Source organism: Neurospora tetrasperma, assembly GCF_000213175.1.
Source record: "Neurospora tetrasperma FGSC 2508 unplaced genomic scaffold NEUTE1scaffold_3, whole genome shotgun sequence".
Classification (NCBI taxonomy): Eukaryota; Fungi; Ascomycota; class Sordariomycetes; order Sordariales; family Sordariaceae; genus Neurospora; species Neurospora tetrasperma.
This window is the reverse complement of record NW_009799101.1, coordinates 1874599-1894827: the sequence shown is the minus strand read 5'-3', so window position 1 is coordinate 1894827 and position 20229 is coordinate 1874599. Positions and strand designations below refer to the sequence as shown.

General features: G+C 48.1%; 3 protein-coding genes across 3 annotated transcripts; 2 read left to right on the top strand and 1 right to left on the bottom strand.

Moving 5' to 3' along the window:
• Positions 1–6699: 6699 nt before the first annotated feature.
• On the top strand, positions 6700–7450 carry NEUTE1DRAFT_100587 (uncharacterized protein; the record flags this gene model as incomplete). Its single annotated transcript, XM_009852482.1, has 2 exons — positions 6700–6727; positions 7149–7450. 2 exons carry the CDS (start codon positions 6700–6702, stop codon positions 7448–7450), a joined length of 330 nt encoding a protein of 109 aa, XP_009850784.1.
• Positions 7451–10032: 2582 nt separating this feature from the next.
• Positions 10033–11679, top strand: NEUTE1DRAFT_81474 (uncharacterized protein; the record flags this gene model as incomplete). Its single annotated transcript, XM_009852481.1, has 1 exon — positions 10033–11679. One exon carries the CDS (start codon positions 10033–10035, stop codon positions 11677–11679), a length of 1647 nt encoding a protein of 548 aa, XP_009850783.1.
• Positions 11680–14159: 2480 nt separating this feature from the next.
• Positions 14160–19922, bottom strand: NEUTE1DRAFT_122065 (uncharacterized protein; the record flags this gene model as incomplete). Its single annotated transcript, XM_009852480.1, has 4 exons — positions 14160–14957; positions 15032–18487; positions 18560–19405; positions 19464–19922. The coding sequence occupies 4 exons, from the start codon at positions 19920–19922 to the stop codon at positions 14394–14396; spliced, it is 5325 nt and encodes a 1774-aa protein (XP_009850782.1).
• Positions 19923–20229: the final 307 nt, after the last annotated feature.

Here is a 20229-nt window from a genome sequence, read left to right as displayed (position 1 = left end):
ATACGGAATTAGAATGTTTATTACTACTAATTAATATTCAAATTTTATTTATAAAGTTAGGGGTAGCTAAGGATGATTTCTATAATTAGAAATTTAATAATAGTAAATATAATTTATTTTATCCATTTAATATTATAAGAATTATATATTTTAATAAAATAAATAATTATACTATATATAAAAATAGATTAAAGGGAGAAATTAATAAAACGATAGGGTATAGGATTAATTTTTACGTTTAATAGGTATAAATATTTATTAATTAAATTTAGTTTTACATTTAAATTTATTAATCTTTAAATATTCTATTAATTTCTATAAATCTTTATTAATAATATTATTTCTAAGTATAATTACAATCTACTTATATTATTTTAAGTAAGTACGGCCGCTATTCTAATTGTAATTAGTATAGTATTTATACTATATAACGGAGCGCCCGTAGGAATAGGATAGTTTTATTACTGGTAGTTAGCTTCGTTATAATTAAAGTAAATTCGGTTTTAGTACGTCGATACGAAATAATTGGTTATACTATATTTGTAGTAGGTATTTGGCGGCTTCGGTTAAGTATAATAATTATATATATAATTGTTTTAATTATAGAAGGGGTAAATAAAATTAAAGTTTATTGAAAAAGTTAAGAGGGGACAATAGGATAAATCGGGGGGATTAGTATTACGGGACGAAGGAGGGAATATATTCGACGAGGAAATAAGGGTAAATTAAAATAAAAAAGATAGTTAAATATATTTTAAAAATATTTAATTCTAATAATATAATATAAATAGTTCGATACTTTCTAGGCCCTCTAACTATTCTATATACACTATTATTTTATTTATTATATTAATACTAGCCGTTGAGAAGATATTTTATTTGAATAGGGGATATAGCCGATTAACCTACGTAATAATTCAAATATATTCTAGCTAATTGTAGAAGAGGTTAAATTCTTCGGTATAGTAGCGGTTATAGAAATTATAGACTATTTCGGAAGTACCTTATTATATACGTTCGAATTTATTAAAAATAAACTATTTAATAGTTTAAGTATTACTATTATATTCTATTTCTAAGAAGGTACGAAGGTTATTCTAAGTTAGTATATTACGAATAATATTATAATTAGATTTCCTCCGAAGGGCTAATATATATTTAATTTAAGCGTTCTTAAGGTTACCTTCAATATAATTAATAGTAAATAAAAGTAAAGTATAGGAATATTTGTAAAAGTATATATTAATATTATAAAAATAATTTTAGAATTGAGAGAAATTCTCGTCCGTAAATTTAGTAATATTATAGTTAGGACGATATTCGGTACGGGCGGGTAAAGCTATAAATAATAAGAGAATAGTTGTAGTAATAATTATAGGAGAAGGGGCGATAGGGGAAGGTATAATTGAAATATAAGCTTAATTATAAAAGAAGTAGTCTTAGTAATAGAAATTAGTAGGGATAGGGGGGTAATTATTAATAGTGTTTTATTCGGAGAGGCCTACAAAAGCGAGTTAATTCTATTAAGATATTTATAATAGAAAGTAATTTAAAAGGAGTTTAATAATAGCGAACCGAAATTCGAATAATTATTATTTATATATAAATTTATCGGTTTTAGTAGGTTAGGGGTATTAGTAGGGAGTCTAGAATAGTATAGGAGGGTAGTCTTTATTATTATTTTTTTAATAAATTTTATAGTAGGTTAGTACTATTATAATAAAGGCGGAGGGGGTTACGCGATTTTAGTAATAGTAACTAAAGGAATAATAGTACGAGAGAGGCGAGGGATTGCTTTAGCGGTTTGGGAAATAGACTAACTATTATATATATATATTTTAATAATATTGGTTTAACTCCCGGAGGAAGAATTATTAATTTATTAAAACGTAAGAGAAAGGTAGGTTAAGGTAATTATAATTGTAGTTATATGTAGAGGATGTTAAATTAAAGGTTAATTTAAAAATATATTAATAGTTACCGACTATAATAAAAGACGCCCGTTCGGACTATTTTTATACTTATATAAATTCTATTCCGATATAGCTAATTATTATAGAGTTCCCGACTAGCGTGCCGCTACAATGCGGCGTTGGAGTGTCCCTTTCGTAACTTTATCTTGTTAAATATTTTAATATTCCCGAGTTCGAAGTTAATAAGGCGAGAGGAGGTATCGGTCGTCCTAATGCTTTTGGGTAAGAGTTTAGTAAAACGATAGAGAGCGTTGGTATTGTAGCGTTGTGGTGTTCCATCCCCGGCGGTCCCGAGTCTCCTTTTGTACCTATACCGGCCGGTTCCCGGTGCCCGAAGCGGTGGTCCCTTGGCATCCTGACAGTTACTTATACTTAAAATAATTTACTTTATTATATACTTATATAAAATCGAACTCAATACTATACTTATTATAAAGAACTTTAAGAATCGAATTATATACTACCTCCTTATAACCGCCTTAACTAATTAAACCATTATCGACTATATTATTTAATACTATAAATAATATTACTTCCTAGGCATCGGTCTACTACTACGACTTCCTCTTTTTCTTAATAACTATAGTCACTTAATTAATAATCTAACTAACTATCTAACTAGCCGTTTAATTAGTATTCTAATTAATATACTAACTAGCAATCTAACTAATAATTTAATTAAACTACATAAAAGGAAGGAGCTAGCCGGTATTATTCACTATCTTTAGTATAATAATAAGGGTATGGAGATAGGTGTAAAAGTGTACAATCTACTATTATATCGATCTATAGACTTATAAATACAAAATTTTAGAAATGTGGGATTCTTGTGCGCCAAACGGGGGTCTGAAATGCGGTTTTGAACAGGAACAGGGTAGACCTCAAAATCTCGGTATTTACCGTCAAAATCCGGTTTAGGAGGGTCTGTGCTGTTCCTCTGAAGAATACTTTAGAAAATCCACTTCAGAGCCGATTTTAGGGGAAACAAACACGCCCTAAGATTACAAGAGCTCTTTGAAAGACTATGGAGTAAAGGTTTTTTGGAGTTAAATGTATTATATTGTGCTTTTGCTGACTCTTTGGATTTTCTGCCAAGACTTTCCTTATTTCCCATCCCAACATAGATCATCATAGAAAGGATGGGGACATGAAAACCGGTGAGATTGATGAAACTTGACATTTCAATGGGTCAAATGAACCTTGACTGACAAGAGAGAGCTGTCTAAACCCCGGAAGCAACATGCCAACACTGAGAAGACCGAAAATTGTGACATTCGATAGATAAACTATGTTGAACGAGTGAGAGGACCTCAAGACAGACAAGTGACTGGACAAAAACGATCTTCTTTCCCCATGAAACTGCTATGACATAAGAAAAAAACAATCTTGTACTACGCTTAGTCTCTTATGATTGTCTGGGTAAGTCATCCTGATCATTGCTCCCGCTTGGACACTTGTCCCAATGACACCAGTACAAGATATCTGTGAGGAAAGAAGCCAACACAAGGCAGTGACTGACAAACTGACTAAGGTCCCTTCTCCCCATATGATTGGCTTCATATCATATAGCGATCTGCCTGTCGTCCCTGGGTTCACTTTCTCAGGATGGCTGTTGCGTACTACTTGGCTCATCAGTACATCTCGAGGAACTCCTGGTCTCAAGTGTCTACTAAACTCAAGCTTTCTTCTTCTTCTTTTTTTTTTTGTTTCATCTTTTTTTTTAAGGAGTGAGTGTTCACGTAGTGTCCAAGTCACCCTACCTTTGTAACTGGGACGACTAACAAGATACCTCACAATGATATTTCTAGCATCCGTAAGTAGCATCTTCAAGCGACTTGACAAAAGATAAGTCATCGAATACCGCACTCCAGTAGCCAGGCAACAAAAAGGGAAGATACGAGGCAGTGTCAGGCGCAACTGATCTACCTAAGCAACATACGACCATGGCCACTTTGTAATTCTCGGGGTCCTGCGTTAGGTGAGCCAATGACTGACTGCCAGGCCGGTGACTCAGCCTGCTAGTACTGCACGTTTCTTTCTCTTTCTCTTCTTGGTTCTTCTTTTCGCGACTACGGTGGGAAGTCGAAGGAAGGTACGACTCAGCTACCTGCAACCCATGTTTCAATAATTTGGAAGGTACGGATGTATTCTTTCGTGCTATGCTTCTGGCTGCCGCAAACGGGAAGGAGCATCCTTAATGTCAAGTGAATCTTTCATGTTTGAATGTTCATCCTACGGAATAACTCCAAGTGGAACTCCTTGCGGCTTGACGTCCGTTCGGGATAAGCCAGCGTAGGGTATAATGGGAAGAAAGTGTGAAGGCATCTGATGACGGCAAGAGACAAAAAAGGCGGAGTATTGGACTGCGAAGTCCTTACCAAAACAACAACAACGAACCTTGTCCTTGTCTGTGTCTCATGTATCCCTCCTTTCACCTTCCTCTTCGAGGGTACGAAGTATTACTCCTGTCAATCTCCCTCCACGATAAGCCCACGGACCATGACTGTTTCATTTGATTTTCTGGACATTATCGATCGGCCTTACCGGACATTATTCCCCGGATTATGTGTGGCCGCCTATTCTCCCCCCACGTTCTCTCAGCCAAAATGCGTTGCGTGCATATGATACACTCGCTTGCCTCAAAGATATCATGATCTTGGGATCGAGATTTATACAAACTCGAGAAGCATCTTGTGGTGCACATATTATCCTTGCCAAACTCTTACCGCAAGAGTATGAGACTTTTGTCAGTCAGCAACACACGATGGGGGCGCATGATGCCATGCTACTCAACATCGTGCCATAACCTTATGAAGTCTTATGTTTAGTACCAGGAAGCAAGTTGTTCCCCAAGCCGCTGTTGGCCGGTTCCCTTGTCAGCAAGGGCAGGCAGGGCAGCTCTTTGAGCTCCCGCTACTTCATGTTTGTGTTGTGAAAATTTTCCTCGAGCGGTCTCTTTAGTTCTGTCTTTCCTATTTGGGTGTTGGTAAGCACAGCATTGAACAATGGAGGGACTCTTCTCGGCTCTTGGAAGGAAGGTGTGTGTGTAGGTGGATACCTACTGAGAGTAGTATGTGACCCCGGACTTTTTTGTCCTGTGTTATACCCACGTGCTTCGTTGGGGTTGAGGACGTCTTGAGTGTCGTGGAGATGTTCCCACCGTTTTCATGAATGTAAACAATTGTGCAAGTTTACTGGAGCGTGATCACCTACTTGTTGTGGCCACGGTTTGAGGCTTATGGACGAGAAGTCAAAATTACCTTTCGCCACAAGTAGCACTGTGTGCTTCCTGTAGCTGCTACCACGCGAGCTTCTCGAAGCAATTTGTTGCTGAGGGCTGAGAACAATTAGCAATTGTAGTGTAAAGTCCGGAACCTCTATGGATTATGACGTTGCGCCAAAGATAAGCTTTTCTCCCCACGGAAATTCTTCTCGATGCTACACCACCATGCGTACCTGCCATTCGGTCAGTGCCTGAAAAGAAATAATGACACGACTTCTTTTACCCTTTGATCCGTTCAGTCGACTGATAAGGAATATAAGCTGCGCGTAATACGGCTACCAACGGTATGGATCGCTACTGTTAAATAGTTCCTCAACACACCGCACATGTAATCCCTTCTACTACTACCCTGGTCTAGTCTTCTTCTCCAGACAAACTGCCTTCTCAATTCGGATGCTGGATACAACAACAGCTTTCGATAAACTTTCCGACAGATGGGGTTGGTGGAGACATGGTCTGTCAATGTTACAGTACGTTTACCATGGCTGCGTTACATATCTGTGACCTGACTTTTTGTGGAAGCGCCAGGAGCGCCACAGCATCATGAGAAGAGCCGAGGCCTGCCACGCTACTACCTAAGCCCACTTTCGGCGCAAAGAACAATTCCAGAAGGTCGTTTGTCCGTTTTGACTTGGCTCGGAGAATCTGTAATTTACCGAGCGAAAGTCTTTCAGTGTCATTTACTAGGGATCTGGAGCCATCTCGTGCTTGTCCAACAGGAGTATTCTTTTTGAGTCCTTTTTCATCGAACGCCCTATCCTACTCGCTTGGTTCTCTGTGGCCGGGTCAATCAATGGGCAGGAGAGCCGAGCGTCGCTTGATATAAACACTCACATCTCAGAACATGTGCCTCTACAATCACACAGGTGTGTCTTCTTTGGGCTGCCTGTAGTGTGGCACGTCTGGTCAATGTAGAATAACTAGTGAACGCATTAGCCGGCCTCATCATCAATCTCACTTTTCAGAGCGCTTTGGGCTACAGGTCTGCCCAGGCCTAATGCACCCCGCATTCATGCCCACCACTTCAGCAAGAGGATGGTGGAGCCCTTCATGTTTGATGTCTTTTGAGTGGACGGGGGAGTCAAAGGGATGGGTGGGTGGTGTGAGGCTTCATCTCCCACGTGGATCGATCTTCTCTTGTTGGGGGTGCAACCCATCCAGTGGTAGGCCAGTAGGCTCAGGTTTCTCTTTGTGTTCGACCCTGTTGATAAGATTGACGAGACAATTGACATGCCTTCCACTTGGCTTTGCTAGATAACGACGAAGGTTTTTTTTTAAGTTATCTTGGTTGATGCCGATCACTTGTGTTAGCGTGGTGTAGGCGTGGGCGAGGAGAGTGGTTGGATGATATGCATAGTTGTAAATGGGAATTATCTCCGGAGTAGAAGGCATGTATCCCGGCGCCTGTCAGTGTTGAAGTGTCCGCGCCGTCTTCTACACTACATGCAATCCAGTCCTAGCTTATTGGTTAGTCTGGTACAGACTTCCCAAAGCTTTACTATTTTGGGGGATTTCAGCTTTCTATTGGGTATTGTACTGTTGAAGGTTAATCTTCCAGTCTTGAAGGCATTGGAGGAGATAGAATGAAGCAACAGAGGACAGTCGCGGTTTCTCTCTTAAAAGGCCAACAAGAGCTCCAAAACTTCCCTATGCAACCTGATCAAGGTACCAAATTAACAAACAACAAACAACAAACACATCAATACTGGATTGTACTCTACTGCTGGCACTTACTACGTTATCGCAGTACCGCCGATTTACAGAATATAACTTGTTGGCAGCAGACATACCCAGCATCTTGTGAAGGAAAATAAAGTTTTCGCCATTTGCGATTTCACCGCGCTAACGAACAGAATGCTTGCAGAGGTGTATTATTCACCCTTGGTATGTAGTGTATGTGTTATTGGGGGTGGGGCATCAAAGAACCGGCATTCATGGCGGCGTGTGGGGTGCAGGATTGCCAGTGTTATCGCCTTTGTTGTGTCGTTCGTTGACGGTAATATCCCGGAGTCCAGGACTGCGCAGCGCCGAGAAACCTCACCGCATCTACGGACCCATCATTTCGGGGAATTCTTTTGAGAAGTTGGCGGCTGGGGACGGAGGAGACTCGACCGATGCCGTGTTGTCCGGATGGCCGCATGTCCGCATGTTATGGACCCCGAGAATGGTGTCGGGATTCGGTAGTGATGCATGATTGGGGAAATCTTCGAGAACATCCAGGGTCCCCGAATCTCGGGGCAAGTTTGAGAGATTTTCGAGCCTCGGCGGCCAATTTGGCGCTCTGGGCGAGGGAAAAAAAAAAAAAGATAGAAAGAAGCCATACGAGGTCCACCCAACTTGTGTCATGGAGAACAGCGCAAATTTTGACGTGCATTTTGTTTCACGGCAGCGACAGATGAAGGCTACGGGTTAGTCCCGGAAGGGCTAGACCATCGAGAAAGTACGTGTATACTTCCCGAAAACGGCTGATATCAGATTCATGTGTAATTGGGCTGCTAGACAAACAGCCATCCACGAGGCTGGTGTCTGACTGTCTGCAAAACTCCCAAGGCTCAGCTGGGCCTTTCTGCGATGTGTCGATTCCCAGACCCGTGGTGCGCAACCCCAACAGTTTGCGCAGCCGCCGGATCCGAAGGCTGGGCTGGGGGCAGCGAGCTTCTCCAAACTTGCGCGCTCGACGGTGGTCGGAATTCTCAATCCGCCAATTCGTCGGCTGAGCTGCCGGACGAACCCACTTGGTCAGTCGCTCCGCTTTTTGCAGTGATCCGCTCTTGTCTCGGTCCTCCACAATGTTCGAACCCCGAGTTTGGAAGCGGCACAAATTCGATTCGTTGCGAAAAGGGGAATGTGCGCCCACTTGCCGCGGTTCAACGACGACTCTTCATTTTGCTGTAAAGTCAAAGGTGTTTGTAGGTACCAGGCATCGATGAAGCTGAGCTAAGACAGATTTCGATGAAGCGCGATATCAAAGTAAAGAGTCTGTCTCACCTGCTGCGCATTGTCATACCGATGCAGGACACACGACAAGGTGTGTTCGCCCGAATGACAAGAACGACAAGAGGCGGAACCCCCACAACGAGCGATACCTGCTGGACGGGCCAAGACAGGCTTGTAGAGGTATTCTCGCACAAGCCCGCCCGCCGCCAAGTACCCTTTGATAGAGCTTCAAGTCGTATTAGGCAGGCCGGAGCCCTCCGAGGAATTTATAGTCGATGAAGAAAGATATCGATGGCTTCCTGGAAGACGACCTACCTCAATGGCCTTTGCTTGGAGAGACTGACGAAAGACTGGCCCAAAGTAATAACTTCATGATGGCACTCTGGAGGTTATAAGACATACATTTACTCCCTTATCAATTGGCAATGATCTGTCGCAGTGCGATCGGTAGATACCCATGTAGTACATGCTAAGATGCTTGGCTGATGTCTTCCAGGCTTATCATGTCTTCTTTTTGCCATTTTTGGGCCTTGGGGGTCTGTACCACGAGACCACGAAGCGGGAGCTGGGAAGTCACAAAGCTGGGCGGCGACTGGACGTGTTACACCTCTCTAGCTCATGTGGAAGGGAGCAAGATAGTTGTCCGACACCATGACAGGCCAGCCATGTCCTCCCCCCGATGTGTCTTATCAGCTGGTGTCCACCATCATGAATCGCCGACAAAGTTTATGTATCAAGGTCACGGCGTCCTTGTACATATGAAAGTCGATCTGGATTTTCGTCCGTGTCTGTGTGGATGCAACTTTCGAAACTTGGCCGGCCTTTATTTGTTCTCGACATAGGTTGCAGGCAGATATTCAATACGACACGCTGACTGATCACCAAGACCGACACTGCACCCGACCCAATTACTACCCCCTGCCAAAGCAGTACAGGTTCACAGAGCACGATAGGGTAGCGACAAGCCACACCTCAGCCAAGCCAGGGACTGGTTGGGCATTCGCTTGGATAACTGGAAACGAGATCACGCTGCAGCAAGACTATCTGAGTACTTCTCGTGAGACCTTGATACCCAGCACCCGGTGTGGTCTTCCAGGTGACGCCAACGAGCTGCGCCAGGCAGGCAGAACCGAGATAAGTGTAAGAGGCGAGCACTCCCATCCAACTTGGGATTGATAAGAGATCCCACGGACTGGCACGTCACGCTCACTCGACCTTCGGCCTCTTGCACCGATCTCACCTCCCGTCTGCAACTCTTACCTGTCAACAACACCATCTTTTCGACTCATCCTTATTTCCTACGAACCGTTTGCAATTCCTGAAACTGGGGGTAATTTCCGAACCCAATCGATCTCGAGAAAAAAAAAGGGTCCCGAATCGGTGGATCCCGTTAGAAGCCACCCCGTCGTGGAACCTTCCAATCCGGACGCACTTTTACGTACTCGATTGAACCCTCCGGCGTCGTCTGGCCCCCCTGCAACGGCAGCAACAGCACCGACAAACACGCGAGCCCGGCACGCACCTAATTTCCATCCAATCTGGTGTTCAATCTGTTGAGTTTCCCACTGAGAGAAGCCTCGCCAGGGCTCCAGCGCTCCAAATCGCCTCAAATCCCAGCGCCTCGGGTTGGCTGAGAGTATACGGGCGTGTGGCCCGAGAGCTTCCCGCCCGCCTTCTGTGGTACTTCTGTCAGGTTCCTGTTCCCACCGGGCAGTGACACACACACACCCGCCATTGGCTGCCACTCCATGTTAAGGCAAAGCTTGCGTCTGACGCCCACCTTCCCGTCCTTACAGGTATTAATGAAGCGCGCCTGCGCCGATACCTCAGTTCTTCATCATGATCACTGCCTCTTCGTTTCTTATCTCGCGCCAGCGGCAACCTCAACGTCATTCCTCCCAACCCAAGCAGGAACTCGACAAACAAACAACAAAACCTCCACATATGCATCTTCGCCCACCACTCTCGAAACTCGACCACTTCACAATTGATCCAATTGTGACAACTCCTATCAAGACATCGGCACCATCTCCTTCTTGGCACCCAGAAGCAGGATCTCTTCGTGTTAAGGATGCCCAGGAAACATCACGCAGATACGTTAACACCGACAACAACACTACGAAACCTGTTATTGAAATGCCTTCTACCGCTTCCTACGTCCAGGCAATGCCCTCAAGCCCTGTTCAGATTCCCGTGAGGCCGAGGTCGCGCGACGCTGCCCACCAGCAGAAGCAGCGTCGCCACCATGTTGACCGGAAACATCACTCGTCGCCCCGTCCTAGGGATGTGCACTCCCCCGATGCTATTCCACCCTCGGTGGCCGCCCTACTTGCCATGACGAGCATCCCAAAACCAAGGGCTGCCCGAAGCGCTCGTCAGGCCAAGACTCTTCGGGAGAGGAGGATGACAGTTGATGCCATCATTGCCCAGTCACACGAGTCTGAGAAGGAATTCAGTCTTTCATTGGGTAACAAAGGCCCTTTGGACCTGCTTTTGACACCACCTGAGCTCTTGGAGGACGATGATTCTTCCTCTATCAGCGATAGCAACATTGGGTCTTTACTCTCGTCCAGGACTCTCTCTTCAGACTCGACGCCATCGCTCAGCGATTCTTTCGACACCGATACGCTTTCGTCAATGGAAACATCCCCTGCACCGCACAGGAGACGCAAGATCCACCCAACCAGACGGTCTTTGAAGCCCGTATTATCCCCCACGGGAGAGCTGGAGGGCCACCCATTATCATCTCCCGAAATTGTGGATGACGAGCTGGATTTCCGCGTTTTTGAGGACAAGCGCGAAGAGGTGGAGGAAAAGAAGCACTCCAGGCTCGGTTTCAGACCCTTCAAGTCGGTATTCAAGTCGAACCTTACTGCGTCATTGCGTGCGCTTCGTCAAGCTGCCAAGTCCTTTTCGACGCTCAACTTCCCGTCCATTCCCCCAGAGGACTTCCTTACCCGATCGATCTTGACACTCGACCCACAAGTCCCCTTTACCGATGAACGCAGGCCTCCGCTGCTCGAAGAGGAGCCGACGGCCGCTCTGCGTCGCTACCTTAACCCGACTACGACGGTCCGGCTGGAGCAGCCTCACTCTGCCACCCAAGCGCCGACTACCAAAGTGTTCACGGCGTCTATTCAGATGCAAACGTATAGGGTCCAGCGAGCCCGGGGCTCCCCTGCTTCCTCCGGCCGGGTCCCTTGCCCATCTGTCGGTCTCTCATCCACGCCGCAAGCGCAGCAACCTTCCAGCGCCAAATCAGAGTATCCTATGCCTGGGCCAAGACAGCGCGAGATGCGCGAGAACTCTGATTTCATCCGCATTGCGGTTATGGAGATGGCTATGCGGAAATGTGGCAAACTTGATGATCAGAAGCCAGGCCGAGCTCGGTGGGCGCTTCCTCCCCGTAAGACGAGCACGAAGCCGTATGTGGTTGGAGCTGACGGGGTGCCTGCTCGATGGGTCGCCGTCACTTACACGTGCTAGCGACATAGCTGGCGCATCTTGAAGATCCACCAGCACCAGACCCCGACGCATAAAACATGTCTGGCTCGAACGGGAACCAATACTCTCCGCATTTGGTCCTAAGGAGCTAAGAGCAACTTTTTACGTCACATTTCGCCGAACCCCTTCGTCCCGACTGACAAAGTCTTACTGCCATGCGCGTTTTTGCAGCGTGTCGGCCATTTATGTCCGGCACCTAGTAGGGGTATGGTCATTGCTCGATATCCACCAGCTCACAGCGAAATTGGCGGGCACTATTTACCGCAAGTGAAGTTGGATAGAAATTCTCCCCACTGGTTGCTCGAGTTTTTCTTTTCGGTGTCAAGAATTCGATCGGCCGCCGCCGCTCTGGGATGGCAGACAAGCCCCCCGTTCACTATGCGTGGGAGTGGGTCCGTCAACTCCCGCTTTTTTGCTGTTACCAAGATGGTTCGATGCTCTTCGAGATGCACTCGATTGAACTGCCGGAGGAATTAAAAACTGCATGCGAACAGATCGATTGTTTGTTGCTCATCGCCCGCGGAAATTCAGCCCAATGTCCTCCGATGAGCCACCACGCGACAGCAGCCTGATCAAAGTCTTCTCGAGCCTTCGGGATTTTCGGCTTTAGGGGTTTGTTCGTTGGTCGAGAACATTGGTGCGGCAACCTGGAACACAATGTGGCCTTCGGCATTATTACCCCTTCAGGTGTCGGTCATACTTTTGCCGGAAAACCCACCGTGTACATCTCTTTATTTTTTTTCTTCTCATCTTGTGTTCTTCAGCATTGCATCGTTACATACCCATCTCCTTTCCATTGTTACACAATGCCCCTCCCGCCTTTTTGGATATGGCGAAAGGGGACAGCACATCATCATCATTATCATCAGCGTTATTCTAGCATATTGTTATTACCTGGCATGGCATGTGGAGAGGCGTTTCGGAATTTGGTTATTGGATTTTGGTTGGTGGTTGGTTCCAATTGTCTTGGACACGTCGAGAAATGAAATACCATCTTCGCATACATGTGGGTATTTTACCTTTGAGAGGGTCGTGAAGAGAGCACACAAGTAGATATATATCTATATTACCATATATATCCAACCATTCAATGTTTCTTTGTTATCGAATTGTCGCGATATCGTATCGACTACTTTTTGTTTTCTTCCGTAGCAACTGAGATCATCATTTGTCCTCAGTTCAGGGTAGCTGTCCAACCTACCCCATTTTGTCAGGTACATTAACAAGCTCCCGTTCCTTGCGATGTACGGTGGCAAAAAATGATGTTATTCCCCAATCTGCGTCCTTCGTGGGACGACCCGTGCAACAATCCCTTCCTCCCTCCCGACGATCCGTATCGGCATTTGTTCCTTTATCGGTCGGGGTACATTTGCCTCTGGTGTCATTCCGGCTGCCTTCTGATTCATTATTGCTTTTGATATTATGGAATGAATTGCTTGGTTGGAAATATTCTTGCGCACACTTGCACGACAGCGGGAGGATTGGATGTGCCAACTGCCAGATTAGGTTACGATCTTCGGCCATCAGTTACAAAAAAAAAAAAGCACTTCAGTCGCACACCTCACCTCTCCTATGCTTACGATACATCCATCTAGCTGCTCTGTCTCTCTCCAGCCAAAGGAGTCATTCAGTCATTCAGTTAGTCAGAAAAAAAGTACATGAAATTGGATTGTACTCTGCATTGGTTGTTTATCACATGCCGTTATCGAATGAATCAGGGTGAAGTGGAATGAATGGAACGAACGGATTCAAAGAAATGATCCATGTAGTGTATGTACCACCTGCTTTACCTACTATCACCAGTGGCACAAATATGATGTACCTGAAAGCCCATTATTCCGATGGTCTGGTTTCTGGGCGGGGGACACTGAATGGTGCTACTGCTACGGTTACCGTTTTGTACAACGAACGGCGAGAAGGAAAAGGATTACGAATAGAGGCTGCGCTGTACCGCTACGGGAATAAATGACATTGATTGGTAGGTAGGTACTTTGTGCTCGCAACCCAACGACGTGGAAGCAGGAAGAGAAAAGATAATACTGTAGGCACTATCTAGGTAGAATAGAGGACAGTCATCGAAAAAGGTTTCGTTTCTGAGAGGTCACTACAACAGTGGAAGCAATGTACCAGGTATATACCTCGCTCGCACGAAACAAGCAGTATATAGGTTACCTTGGATTCTCTGCCCGATTGGAACATGCGGCAGGGTGAACTGATTGATAGGTATCTCGCGCCTTGAAATGTTGTGGTTGACGAAAAAAAAAAAAAAAAAAAAAAAGGGCAGCGCGGAGAGAAAGAGAGGGAGTGCAATATCTACTTCTTACACAAGTCATCACCATCCGACACGTCGATGGGGGATGAATGGCATATCGAGTTCTATTACCTAGACCGTTTTGAATCCAATTACACAGCCGTGCACATTCAACCCCGGTGTAAAAAGGCAGTGAAGACCAAAAATATATGAAATATTCAAACATCAGGCTTTTTGATAACAACAGGAAACCGAACCCTATATACAAAAGTTACTACAAAGGCGCCTGGGCATGCTCTCCTTTTTTCTTGCCTCTCTATAAAACGTGGACGGGCGGCTGGGGTGGCGGCAGAATCCCAACCCGTCTTCTTCTGCTTCCCGGTAGGTATAACAGCTTATTTCGAACCAAACAACCAACCCTAAGAGGGATATCATCTCATCACATCTACTCCTCATCTCCACTCTCCTCCTCCTGGGCCGCAGAAGCAGCAGCAGTCTTCTTCTTCTCAGCCGCCGTCCTCGCCCACTCCTGTGCCTTGGCGCTGACTCTCTCCCTGCTCTTCTTATCACCGTTCTTCTCCTCCCACTGGGCCCACCTCCTGAACCAAGCCTTGGCCTGGCGGGGCTTGAGGCCCTTGACCTTGCTACCGCGATCAAACAGGTCGCGGATAACGCCCTTGTCGGCGTCGGCCGCCGAGGTCTCGAGGTCGATGAGCTGGTTCCACAGGTCGAACTTCTTGGGGTAGGTGGCCAGCAGGTTCTCGAAGAGGGTGCGGCCCTGCTCCTTGTCGCCGTTGGGCGAGCGGAACTCAAGCGCGGCGAACTTGGGCAGAAGGGCGAGGTACATGTGCGTCTCCTTGCCGAGCACCTGGGTGGCGCGCTTGAGGAGGGCGCGGGCGCGGTCGGGCGAGTGCGCGGTGGTGTGCAGGAAGTGAGCGTAGTTGACCCAGACTTCGGGGGACTTGTAGCCGAACTCCTTGACGATCTTCTCGAAGAGGTCATCGGCTTGCTGTTGTAGGGGAATTATGTTAGTGATTCTGTAACCATAAGGATTTTATTTTATTTTAGAGGGTGTGTACTTACTTTGCGCTTGCCAGATTGGATGTAGATACTGGCCAGACGCTCATGGACCTCCTGCTTGTCGTTGTATGTGCAAGCCCGCTTGAACACCTCGTCGACTGTCTCCTCATTGCCATAAGCAACCTCCAAGTTGAGATAGGCAATCCAGACGTTCAGCTTCTCGATCTCCTCCTTGATGTTGATCGTTTTGATGGCACGCTCAGCCACTTGTCTGGCAGCGGCCAGATCGCTCACCTGCATTTGGAAGGCCATGTAGGCGATCCAGAGCTGGGAGGAGTTAGGCTGACCAAGAAGTAGACGCTCGTAGTCGCTGGCGGTTTGAGGTCCATCGACATCGAGCGAGGCAGTCTTATCGACCGTTACCTGAGGCTCGCGGCGAGCCTTCTTCTTCTTGGCCAAGGCCTCAAGATCCGCCGCAGAGGCATCGGCCTTTTCGCCATCCTCCAGAGAAGCAGACCAGTCGAAGCCACCGGCCTCAAGACCCTTGACATCAGCGTCAACCATCTCGACATCGCTGGCCTCGTCCTCATCTTCGGACTCGTCCTCGACGTTGTCGGTACCAGTAATCTGGACGGCGTCGTCGGCGTCGCTCATATCCTCATCAGAGTCATCGCCCTCACTGTCCTCGGCATCCTCCTCATCAACGTCCATCTCATCCTCATCATCCTGCTCGCCGAAGTAGGATGGCTTCAAGCTAAGGTTGATTCTCTTGGCAGTTACGTCCACCTTCAGGACCTTGGCCTTGACCTTGTCACCTTCCTCATACAGCTTACGAGCATCCTTGACGGTCTTGTCAGACATCTCGCTGCGATGGCACAGGCCAGAGAGGTTGGCGGAGCCATCGATGTCGATGAAGGCACCAAACTCCTCGACCTTGCGGACGCGACCAGTAATGGTCTGGCCTTCCTTTAGGTCGGAGATGGTGGTGAGAGGAACGTAGTCCTTGTCGACAACAGAGGGCTTCAAGCTCATCTCGATACGGCCGTTGGCAACAGAGATGATGCGCCCCTTGACGAGCTGATCAACCTGAAACTGCTCCTTCCAGTACTTGAGGTAAGCATCGGAAAGATTCTTGATCTGGACGAAGGCGGTGACATTGCCACCGAGAGTGACGAAGAGACCCTTGTCAGAGACGTTCTTGACGAAACCACGGATAATGTCGCCAACTTCGAGCTTGGTGTTCTGAGTGATCTCCTTATCCTTGACCGGAAGCGAAGAGTTGAGGATGCGAGAAGGTCTAGTAGACAGACGTATCCTCTTGTTGCTCTTGTCAACTTCGACGACAGCAACACGGACGATCTCGTTCTTGGCAAACTTGGCAGGGTTGGCCTCTTCGTAGTCATCGACAAGGTCAATCTTATGAACGGGACCAGCCAGGCTCTCGCTAAGCTTGACAATGACCTGACGTTCGTCCACCTTGGTAACCTTGCCGACAAGGATGACATCCTGCGCGATCTTGTCCCAAGTCAACTCGTCCTCGGAACCAGGAGATCTGGCAGAGAGATCGAGGCGCTTGGATTCGGCATCCACAGAGACGACGCGGACACGGAGGGCCGAGCCAATAGGGAAGTTCTTTGCAAGGTTGGTCAATAAAGAGACATCGTCAGAGGCCTCCATGGCATTAACTCTGCCGCGAACAGTGGGGGAAAGGTTGACCCAAAGGTGGCCTTGGCCAACATTGTTGACGAAGCCCACGTAGCTAGAACCAACCTTGAGGTTGTCGAAAGACAGCGGCTCGGAAGAGGCGCCCTCCTTGACATCGCTGGGCTTCGCGGACAGTTCGAGGACGGAGTGGCTGGATCGGTGGGAAATGGGCAGGAAGCGGTGGTTGCGAGCGTCATGGACGCCCAACACGCGGACAGGGACGACCTGATTGGGCTGGAATTTCTTCAACGGCTTCTTGGTATCCTTGATCTGCTCCCAGCTGTCGTACACCTGAGAAACATCAATACGACCCTGAATGTTATCAGCGAGCTGAACGTTGAGCTGGGTGTCCTTAACGGACACAATGCGAGCCTTGGTCAGCTTGCCAATGGAAATATCATCCAAAGTGGTGATGGATTCATCCACGGGGTTAGCGACCTTCTCGCCCTTGGTCTCGACCTTCTTAACCTGCTCCGCAGCACCGGGGATAGCAACAACCAGGCGATTAAGCTCGGTGTTAACCGAAGTGATCTTGACAGTAACAGACTGAGACTTGAACATGCCAAAGTCGGGTTTGTCCTGCTCCTCGCGGGGAATCATAGACTTGGGAAGCAAGGCGGTCAACTTGCCACCGAACTGGACAAAGACAGCCGTAGCAGTGATGTTGCGAACATAACCAGAAACCTCATCTCCGACGCGAGCACCATCAAGGGTAGTAAGGAACTTGCCTTCCTTGCTAGCCTTGACAAGGCTGGGCTTCTGGGAGAGAATGATGGAACGGCGAGCCTCGTTCTTTTCCAAGATCACCAACTCGGCAAGAGTCTGGTTGACGTGAATTTTCTTGAGGGCAGACTGAGTCTTGCTGACCGACTTGTCCGTCAAGTGAGCGACGGGGAGGATGGCCTTGAGAGAGCTATCGGCAAGCTCAACAAAAACATCGTCGTCAGTTTTCTGCGTGACCTTAGCCGACACCACATCACCGATCTGAAGCTTCTTGAGGGCCAACTGCTTCTCAAGACCAAAGGCAGATGGGTCCTTGCAAGAAACAATAAGCTTGGCGGCATCGGGGTCGAAGCTGATGACGTAGATGCTGACAGTCTGGCCAACGCGGAAGTGCTCCTTGGGGTCCTGAATGTAGGCCTCGCTCATCTCAGAGACTGGCAAGAAACCACGGAGCCTGCCATAGAACTGCACAATCGCACCGTGCTGCAAGACGTTGATGATGGTACCGAGCGCCTGTTGGCCAACAGCAATTTGCTCATACGATTGGATGGCAGGAAGATCGGAATTGACGAGCGTCTTCTTGAGAGTAAGGCGGATCTGGCGAGAGGCAGCATCAGTCGAGAGCACACGCGCCTTCACCTTCAGGCCTTCCCTGAACTTCTTCTCGGGGTTTTGAAGGTGAACGTCAGCGAAGTGCATCTCGGGGACCAAGCCAGAGATACCGTCAGCAATCTTGACAATAAGGCCACCAACACCGGCGGCGTTGACCACCATCTTTTCAACCACACCAGAGACAACAGCACCGACAGGAATGTCCTCGATGCGAAGGAATGGCTGCTCGAGAACACTCTTCTCCAAGGAAATGAGATACATGCCATCAAAGGCGTTGTAGCCGACAACCCTACCAGCGTGAACAGATCCCACCTTATAGGGTCCGCTGTTCTCGAAGAGGGCATCAACCTTGCCATCCTTGACGCGGGAGATGTGCACAAACCCAGACACGCCCTCGACACCGACATCGACGTAAAGACCGATCTCAGGCTCGACCTGCTTAACGGTGCACTTCTCCACGATCGTCGAGTGAGGGAGAGCCTGTAATGGCACAACTGGTTGGTCGTCCTTGGAAGCAGTCTTTGGCTTCAACGAGGTAACGTGTTTTAGTACAGAGATACCCAGCTTGGGGTGCTTTGCAGTAGGGAAGTTGCAGATGACTCTGGCCTTCAGACGAGAGCCGACCTTGTATGTGTCTTCAAGATCGATGCCATCCGGACCAGCGCCAGAGTGAACCAGATCAGCGGTGACATCCAGCGATCCCATAATCTTGCCAACAATGCCGTGGCTGGAAACCTCGGACACGAGCACGTCGGCGGCAGTACCGGGGAGGAATGTGTCGATGGTGGTAGCAGTCGAAGGGACGTTCTCAACATTGCCCATGGTTTCACCCAATGTGGACAACTGAACGACCTTGCCCTTGGCGTTCTTGGTGACGATACAGAGGAGGACGGCACCTGGCTGCAGAGCCTCCTGGGGGATGCTCTTGTCGACCTGCTTGCGAGCAAGGAAACCTTGCAACTTCGAATCGGCGATCTCGATGTCCATGACATAACCGTGGTCCTCCACACTGGCAATGGCGGCCATGACTGTGCTGTTCACAACAACGTCTTGCTCCGCCATACCGGTGTTGGCGAGAGAAGGTTGAAGGGAGAGTTCGATGTGGCGCTTGGCCTTTCCAGGGGTGTGTGTAGAAGCCTCGTCGACCGTGGATACAACGTAGGCGCGGACATACTGGCCGATCTGGAAGAGGGATTCGAGGTCAACGTCGTTGTCGTTCTCGTCTTCTGACTCTTCGGCATCGTCGTTACCGGCGCTGGCCTCCAAGCGTTTTGTTAGGGGGGCGGAAATCGCAGTGATGGGGACATGGCCGATAATATTGTTGGGTAGAGCAACGGCGATGTCGAGAGAGTTGATGGCGCAGACGGAACCAAGGACCAAGGAGCCCTTTACCAGACGCTGCGGACAGTTAGTACTTGGATGATGGGATTGAACCCATGAGTGTTCCGGCGCATACCTTGAAGTTGAGACTTTCAACCTTGACGGCGTCCGCATCGGGCTTCGCGGGTGTGTCGTCGGACTTTGACCTCTTCTTGGACTTCTTCTGCTTGCCCTCCTTCTCACCAGCCTTCTTGGCGGTGGCCTTGCTGGATTGCTCCTCGAACAGGGCGTCGTTCTTGGCCTGGACTTGGATTTGCTTGTATTCGAGAGGCGTCAGGACGCTGGCGCCGCCTCTGGGGAACATTGGCTCCTCTTCCTTGAGCAGCGTAGATTTAGCCGGGGCGGTAGGAGCAGGAGGAGCGGGCTTGTCGGACTTGGGAGCCGGCTTGTTGCCCTGCTTGCCCGTCTTTGCGCCCGCCTTGCTGCCGGCATCGTTGGACTTTGGTCTCTTTGACGGTCGCGATTCGGAGGCTGATTGTGTTGATTTGTTGACTGGGGCGCCGCCCGGGCCTTCCTTGCGCTTTTGCGCACCCATTGTAGAATGATGGGTATAAAGAAAGGACCTGAGGATGGACGGATGTGTTAAGAGTTGCAATTGGAGAGATACCCGCACTGGATCCCTCGTCCCTTTGCCCGCCTTCAACACTTCAGAATGAATCGACAAGCACTGACAAAAACTGACCCAGGCCGCTTCCACTGTCCGCTGCCGAAAATTTTTGGTGGGTCCGTCGCCGTTCACCGTGGCCAGATAACGATAAGGAATGCGGTGAGCATCGGCTGCGATTCTGCCATCTCTACGCGGGCCGCGTGCATGTCGGTTCGTTGGGGGGGGGGGGGGGGGT